The sequence below is a fragment of the Alnus glutinosa genome, chromosome 10 (genome assembly GCF_958979055.1).
Source record: "Alnus glutinosa chromosome 10, dhAlnGlut1.1, whole genome shotgun sequence".
Taxonomy (NCBI): Eukaryota; Viridiplantae; Streptophyta; class Magnoliopsida; order Fagales; family Betulaceae; genus Alnus; species Alnus glutinosa.
The window spans coordinates 8970001-8979145 of record NC_084895.1 but is presented as its reverse complement, the minus strand read 5'-3'; the positions used below and the strand labels follow the sequence as shown (position 1 = coordinate 8979145).

Below are 9145 nucleotides of genomic sequence, written 5' to 3'. Positions count from 1 at the left end.
TGTTTCCAAACTTGGTTATTCTGGGTCAAATGGGTATCAATTTCGTGATGGAAAAATTGTTGGGTTGTTGATGAAATTCTGGATTTGTAATATAGAATCTTACATTTCTTGTCTATAGATTTTCCTCTTCTTGATTTGCTTTCTCTTACTATTGTTATTTTCTTTCAATTTATTCACTTTCAAATAAATATTTATGATGTGAAATTATAAGTGTAAAAGTGTGCCTAAACAAAACCTGTACAGAAGACGATTGCAAATTTCCAATTTATACAATTATATTTTCCGGTGAACTGATACTTAACATTGTAGATAACCACCATAGTTTGGTGATGCAAGAAACATTGTTTGTGCAGCAAACCATGATAGCTCTTTTCGATTTGTAGAATACTTATAAACTATCCATGTATTTGTGAGCGAATTTATGTGCAAAAAACTCCAAAGTAGTTAATAACCTCTCATATCATGAAAGAAAATGATTATTTATATCCAACTTCACGTATCATTCAAAATAAATTTGTATGTACATTTAAACAAGCAAAACCAACCAAACTGAGGCCATTTTAGTTACAACTTATACAAAACATATGCCTTTTTTCAATCAATTCCTCAACTGTCATTATCAGCATGTCTTCTCTCCTCCATTTCTTTCAAATGTCGCGCTAATCTCTTCTCGTATGTAGACATCTTCTTATCAGCCCACTCCAAAAAATCACAATAACCGACTTTCTGCATGAAAAATAAAAAAGTTGGCAAAAATGTCATAAACTACTAACGACGAAATATAATACAAAGCTAATTTCAGAAAGTACAGTAGCGCCATTTACTCTCCCCACCAACATCAAAACCAAGTTCATTTAGCTCCACGTAAGTGTAACAGTTCAATTTTACCAGACTAAGTTAATTCATGCCAAAATTTAATCAAAATTCTCCCAACCCAGATAGCTCAAATTCTACCAAAATCCATCTAACATAACAAAAAAAAAAAAAAAAAAAAAAAAATCCTCAAATTCTACCAACCCTTTTTTTTCTTGAACTTGAAAATTATAAAAGTCAACTCCATAAACATCATGGACACATATTCATTCACAAATTTGGTTTGACAAAAAAAAAATGACGAGGATACATCCATAAAACAAAAATGTAGATTCAGATCAAACAAAATTAAATTTGCTTGAGAAATCTCAACAAAAAATCCTCAAAATTAATTTTTAAAGGAGTCATGAAGAGATATAGGCACCACCAATTTTCATCAAAACAGAAGGAAGCCATCCAAATATAAGATAGATTTTGCAGCTAGGTCATTAATATAGGATTGATATTGAGAGTGCTTAAAAATTATTTCTTTAAAGCGACATGTTTAAATTTAATTTTGATATTAGGGGTTCCATTTTACTGCATTTTTTTCTCCTGGATGCTATAACAAGGTCATTTCAAGACTCAAAACATTTGTAATTATCATAGGCTCCAAGTGTCTTCCAGGACGTTTCTATATATCATATATATTATATAACATAGCAGCAACTAGTTGTCTTCTCTAATGCTTGTGAATCAACGAAGCAAAAATTAGACATCTTCACAGCTCTCTGTAACATAAACTTCTGAAATTCCTAAATATATAGATGAACATGTTGTAGACAACATTCTAAAGAGGGATTACCTGTAGATGCCTCAAATCACAGAGTTACCCCTCCTCTGATCACTTTTAACTGTGATTCCCATTACCACATAATCAAACATAGGAAGGGCATCATCAAACAAAAAAAGTAGGTTTGCTAATAATTCTTGGGCAAAGAAAAGGAGCAATGTTAAAGCACCCAACTAAAACACCATAGTAGATTCGACCGAGCAGCACCATATCAAATAACCCATATTCAAGATCAAAGTATTTTCTCTCTTTTTATCCTCTCTTTCCTTACCGTTTCTCATTAACTAAGTAGAGCAAAAGTGTACACATTTTAAGCAATTCAAAACTTCTACATAAATTACGAAAACCTTTACTTTGAAGCCAAGTTCTTCAAAATTTTAGAATACATATTCAAGAATGATAATCTAACAACTTGCAAGCTATGCTTTACCAGTATTATATTACATGCTAACTTTAAGCAAAAGCCAAAATCTGTTCTTCAAAAAAAAAAAAAAAGAAGAAGAATTTAAACACACCTTCTTTTGTCAAGGCAAAAAGATTACTAGGGTTGATTATTTCTAGGAAATTAAGCTTAATGAATAACTAAGTCGATTAGTGAATGATTGGTGGAGGTGAAGAAAGTCTTCAAATGCTGCAGCATTAACAAAGAATGGGGCAGGTATTAAAGGACACCTTTGTAGCTAACATAGACTCATGCAACGTAGTACCCAGAAAAAAGCTACATAACCCCATTCCGAAACCCACCAAAAAATAGGAAAAAAAAATAGAAAGAAGAAGATTTGGATGAATGTGGTATTTTTGTTCGATGTCTCAAGCTCCAAAGAAACCACAAATCACAGCAAGCAACTAAAAAAGCAAGATCTAAAAACAACTCAAAAAACAAGAAATGGGGGAGATCGATATCGGTACCGGAAATGGGGGAGGGAAATGGTCGTAGGAACTGTGGGAGCCCAAATCTTAGCCAACTTTGTCCCTCCAATTCCTGCATTTTCTCAGCCAAATCTCACCCATAAAAAACTAAAAAAACGGGATCTGGAGAGAAAATCAAAAGGAAAGATTAAAATAAATAAAATAAATAATAATAATAAAAAAACTAAGAAAACCTTATGGGGGATGGGCTCGTCGGCGGCGGTGGTGGTGGTTCGGCTGGGGCTGCTTATTTCGGTACGGTGGTTGGGTCGTCAGAGTCGAACCGGAGATGGAGAACCACGGTGGTTGGGTTTTGGCCGGAGATGGAGAACGCACAGTGGAGTGGCGAGCTCGTGATTCGTCGACGGTGGCGGGCTCGTGATTCGTCGACGGTGGCGGGTTCACGGTGGGGTTGAGGAGAGGAGATGGAGAGAGAGGAAGGGAGGGAAAGATTTTGGGCTCGCGGGGGGGTGGGGGGGGAAATGGTTTTGGGGACAAAAAATGGTTACATAGAAGAAGACGCTGGTTTCAAATTTCAAAATTCGATTTTTTTTTTTTAATTTTTTTTAATTATATATATATATATATATATATAAAAGTGAGAAGGCCCTTTCCACGTAGGAAAGGGCCGAGCAGGGGACGCCGTCCCCTGCCTATCATTACTCCATTTTCAGTGGTTAACCCACTACTTTTATTAACAAAAAAAAAAAAAAGAAGAAAGAAGAAAGAAGAAAGAAAGAAACAATAGTGTGTGTCGTGCATATCATTTTCATTTTCCCTCTTTCACTCTCTCCCCCAAACTTTTTTCCCTCCACTTTCTCTGGCCACCACCGTTCAACTCCGATCACCACAAAGAAGTGCTAATGCCCACCCGACCCCCACCATCCCGTAAATCTCCCTCTTTGGTCTTTTAGATCTGTTTTGTTTTGTTTTTTGTTTTGTTTTTTTTTTTTTTTTTTGCTGTTGCTATTTTCCCCCTGTAAGAGCCTCTGGTTTCTTATATTTTTTTACCGTTCCGCTCCGGCCACCACGAAGCAGTGCTAATTCCCACCCGACGCCCATCATCCGATAAATCTCCCTGTTTGGTCTTTTAGATCTGTTAGGTTTTTTTTTCCTACTATTTTCCCCTGTAAGAGCCTCTAGTTTCTTATATTTGTTTTGTTTTGTTTTGTTTTGTTTTTTTGTTTTTTTTTTTTTTTTTTTTTGTTTTTGTTTTTTTTTTGTTTTTGTTTTTTTTTTGTTTTGTTTTTTTGTTTTTGTTTTTTTTTTTATTTTAATTTTGATTTTGATTTTGATTTTGATTTTGATTTTGATTTTGATTTTGATTTTGACTTTTTTTTTTTTTCCCTGCTATGTGTTGCTGTAAGAGCCTTTGGTTACTTAGATCTGTTTTTCTTTTTGGTTCATTTTTTTACGGAGAAAATGCTACTTCGTAGCATTACTTCGAAGTTTCCCAGTCGTTCTTTTGGTTTTGGTCCTTCGAAATTTTTCTGCAGAGATTTTCTGTTTGTTTCTTAGGAAAGTTTCTGTTCTTGAATTTTATCAGCTACTTGAATTGCAGCTTGTCTGGTATAGACCGAGAATGCCTTCTTTTTTCCCTTGCTTGTTAAATTGATGTTTTGTAGTATGAAATTAAGAAGACTGGTGCGTCTAGTTGAGGCATTAGGAAATAGTGGCAAAGGAATGCGGTTAATTGTTAGGTGTTTTGTGATCTAGGGTTTTGGGTAATTATTATTAATGTTTTTGTACTCTCTAAATCCATTTTGTGGGTTTGGTAGTAGCATTATTTTTTCTTTAGTTAGAAGTAAAAAAAAATTGAAACTGTATTTGTTGGGCTATTTTCTTCTGTATTTGTTTTCCATCCACTAAATTTCTAGAATTGGATTCTGTAGTTGGTTCATTTTGTATTTGTATTTGAATGAATCAGATATGTTTGATTTTTTCTCTATTTTGTATAATCTAATTGTGTATCTAATCGGCCATTGATTTATTGTTTATCATGATTTTTTATTTCTCATTTGGGTCGATTAAAGTATTCTAATGAGATTTAAAAGTTGGCCTGTACTATCTAAAATCTTGCTCACAATTTTGCAGGATATATGGCCACATGAGCTATTGGAAGGGTAAATGGAATTAGTAGAATGGAAGGAATGAAAGTTACAATGTATTTTGTTGTTTTGACACTTTTTTGTGTTGTATAGACAAGTGAATATCTTTTTATGTTGTAATTTGTAGATTTTTATATGTTATAGTAGCTTGTTTCTTTTTGTTGTTGCAACTAGTAGATTTCCAAGGTGTTGCAACTATCTAGCAGCTCATGTACTAACACTAATTATAATTTGAACAAGTTGATCCTATGTATTTTGTTGTGATGTTGAATATTGTGATAGGATAGGAAGAATATAATCAATGAAGAGAAAATATGTTGTTTTTGTAACTATATTTTTGTAATTCTCATTGTATTTAAAAGACCACTGCATTTTTGAGATCTAAGACAATTTTTGAAGCTCTTTGAGCAATTTCCTTGTGGATGAGATTAAAGAAACTACAAGAATTGTTTTATTTACAATTTTTTTTTTTTCATCTTTTTGGTGCATCAGTTGTGCACTTTATCTTTTTGGTTCATCAATTTCAATTTTCTTGTGGTTTTAGGGAGGATGACCATCAAAGGTTATGGTGTTTGAAGCATAGTATTTATCTGGTAGAAGCAAATCTAGTAAATTTTGAGATTTTGATGAGCACGGATAAACATGCAATTATGTATACACTATTGCAAGTCTTGCAAAAAGTTACAAATTTACATTCATTCCAACAAGAACATCCATATTGCTTCACAGTGAAGGCTTTCTGTTTTTGCTTCACGTATACGAGTGCCTACACCATCTTTCAGTGTCACTTGCAAATACCCAGTCAAAAGTGGCCTCTTTCCTTCACGCTCTTTCACCACATTACCCTCAAATTCTTGGAGTCGAGCTATCATCATCCTCATTATTGAAATCACCTTCAAGCACAACAAGAAAAGCACATATTTCATAAGCTTTCAACCACTCACAGATGTAATAACAAACAAGCCTAAATTTCTACCTGGACAGGACCCACCAAAATGATAAAATCAATCACAATGATTTATAACCTGAAACTATATGAGGAAGATGAATAAAAAAAGAAAAAGAAAAAAAGAACCGAAAGCTACACGATTAAAAAAAAATAAAAGGAAAGCAAAACAGTATTTAAATTCATCAACTGACATTTAGAAGTTAAGAATTGAAAACATTAGATATGCAGTCCCACTAGCAATCGATTTAGTTCAGATTATCCAAACTAATGACCCCAAACTTGAAGAATATACACCAAAGACTCTTCAATGTAATAATTTTGATCACAACTAGGAATGTAGAAAAGAGTCTACAACAAACTAATTAGCGTCAACTCTCTTATAAAATAAAAACTACAAAACCAAAACAAGAACCACCAAATTTATAAAAGAATTACAATAAAAATTAGCAGTCTAGAACAAAGACAGGATGATATTACGTCCCCAACAATTAGTAGCACAATGAAACGTTTGGTTCAGTCACATATCTGCTGTAACAAACTGTTTCACAATATAAACAACTATAAGTTTCAACTGACAATTGATGAATATGATCTATAACCAAAATTGACAATCAATGCATAATCAAAGATGAGAAACATGCTATTTTGTTCAAAAGATGAGAAACATGCTCAAACTCCCAAACAAATTAATGTAACAGTAACAAAATTGCTGATTCAACCAATAGAAATTAACGAGTTTACTTACAATATTGGTAAACGAGATTCAAAAAGCTAATCTTTACAAAAACCAGCTAACAGATATCTTCAATCTTAGACTCCATAAACCAAATTCTAAAAGATAAAGAAACCTTCAAAGGTAAAGAATAATTCACAAAAGCAATTCCGGTGAATTTCAAGTAAAAGCTCAAATCTCTCCCCATCAAACTTAGATTTTCAATCAAATGCATAATTACGAATATTCCTTCAACATCGCTAGGCTTCATATCAAACTATTTTTATCAAAATATAATATAATATATACATATAATAATGAGATCCAATCAGATTATACAAAATAGAGTAAAAATCAAATAGATTTGATTCATTCAGATAGGCAAAAAACTTGAACTTACAACGAAAATAAAATAAAAATTATAGTAAGACAAATAGCAATCTGATAATACCAAAAAAAAAAAGGCAAGAAATTAAGAGATTCAAATACGAAATACAAAAGTGAACCCAAAAGAAAAACAGATCTAAGAAAGAGGCTATTACAACAACACATTGCAGAAAAAAAAAAAAAGAAAAAAAAAGAAAAAAAGAAAAAAAAAAGGGATAAAAAACAAAACACAAATCAGATCTATATCACGCCGCGTAAAACGATGGCTCTACCTTCCGTGTCTGAACGAAAATGAAAATCGATCTAGAAATGAAACAGAAATCGCACAAAACAAACAGATCTAAAAGAACTCATCACAAACAGATCTAAAAGAACACTAGTATTAGTGTTATTGGTGTGCTGTCGCAGGCACCCAAAAATAAAACCTTACTTGTGAAAATATATATATAGCAGTGGAAGTAAGGGTCGATCCCACGGAGAGTAATTAGCCGAGTTTTATGCTACGTGAACAAGGATGGGGGGGGGGGGGGGGGGGTTTGAGTATAAAAATAATTTTAAGAAAAATAACTAAGAAACAATTCAAATTAAAATATTAATCAAGTAAAGAAACATTGGTCTAAGTCAACTTCCACCATCGGAATCTGGCAACTGATCATCGATGCAAATATATATCAATTCATGCTTGAATATTCACCGTTGGAACTATTTTCCTATCTCTCCTTAGTCGTAGTTAATTAGTAGACAAGCGCTCTAATTAACCCTAACTACTAAACAACCTAAGACAAGCGCTATAGGTTTAATCTAGTAGCAGCCTTAAGAATTAGAGAGATCGATGAAGCGAAACAACACAAGCACAAGCGGTTGCATTTAATTTCGTCGGATGTTCTTCCTAAAATTTAATAATCACTGAGAAGCAGCAAATCATTAAATCTTAGTTGCTTCACAGATTGGAGGGATCAAACAATTACGGATTTGATATCCATCCTAGCAATAGATTGCAACGAATAATAAACTAGTAGTACTCCTAGCAATTAAACGAGACAATCATGGAATTAGGCAAAGAAGAACATCCGATACTCAAGGCATAAATCGAACAATAAAAACAAATTAGATCTCACAGTTTTATTGATTCCGAGGCTTCTGTTTCCTTCGACCAATTATGAAAGTTTAGCCACGCAAGGCCATGACTCAAAGAAGTTAGAGAAGAGGGGAGAAGATGGAAGATAGATGATGTCTTGTGTGTCATGGTTCTCCCCTTTTATACAAGTTTCATCCCATATGCTAGAAACCTAGGAAATCTCCTAAAGAAAGATATTGTAAATACTATCCTAAAATAACAATACACAAATCTACTAATTAAGGAAAATATTAAACATAAAATAAAGGGTAGGATAACTAGGAAGGTGATGTTTTTAATGAGGACTTTTGTTGCCTCATGCTCTATCGATTCTTTCCTTGTTTAAGTCCCCACAAATCAGCCAAGTATGGAGAGAAAATCAATTTCCTTTGTATGGAAAGAGATGCTCCTTTCATGTTGTCTTCTTCACGTGGTCCCCACAAATCTCTTCTTTATTTTCTTGATCCTCTACGCATCTTTTCCTTCCTTTTCTTCCTTTTGTTTGACTTTGTATTTATTGCTTGGCTTGACTGGAATTGATTGGATGATTATGAAAAGTCTCAAAGTAAAGAAATTTCCATATCTGAAAACTTCCGCAATTAAACCGCATCAGAACGTCAACTTCAAGCCCGATTTCGACCTTGATACGTTCAGTATCTCTCAAAACGACAAACATAAAAGTTGTAGATCTTTTTCTTGGTGTTCCACAGCATCTTGAATCATCTCAATCGGAGCTTTTATGAGAGAGTTATGCCCAGATTACAAACTGATGTCAAATCTGTCCAAAATCGCCCAATTAGCTTTGTTTTGCATTTAATGCCTCAATTTGTATCCTAAATCAAAATATAAGAATAATTAGTACATTTAGGCATTAAATAAGTATAAGAGATTAAATATTAAGTGAAAAAATACGACATTTTACATTCTTATCAAATTCCCCCACACTTAACCTTTGCTCGTCCTCGAGCAAATCTCAAATTCACCTTCCTAAGAAAGCCAAGGTTGCAACGCCATCAACAAGGAACAACCAAGCTCTTCACAATTCATAACATATCATGAACAAACATTTTAAAACAGCTTAAAATTACTTAGCAAGTATTTTCACTTGAAGATGGAGTAGACTAAAAATGTAGACCCTCACAGAAATAAACACTCGACTCTCATGTGTTTGAAGGGTATGTGTTTCGCTCAAATTCATTCCAATGGAATTGATCTACCATAGGCTTGCATATCTTCTCATTCTCCACCACTGGAATCACATGCATAGCATGAATCATAAGGACTTTTTAAGGGTTGTAACAGGGTTTAGGATCAAGGT

At 33.4% G+C, this 9145-nt stretch overlaps 1 protein-coding gene across 1 annotated transcript in view; it reads right to left on the bottom strand.

Moving 5' to 3' along the window:
* Nucleotides 1–5357: 5357 nt before the first annotated feature.
* The window catches only part of LOC133878994 (uncharacterized), a 7525-nt gene continuing 3737 nt past the window's right edge, over nt 5358–9145 (bottom strand). The window contains exon 5 of the mRNA XM_062317548.1: nt 5358–5555. Within this exon, the coding sequence (XP_062173532.1) occupies nt 5358–5555 (198 nt within the window). The remainder of the gene's footprint in view (nt 5556–9145) is intronic.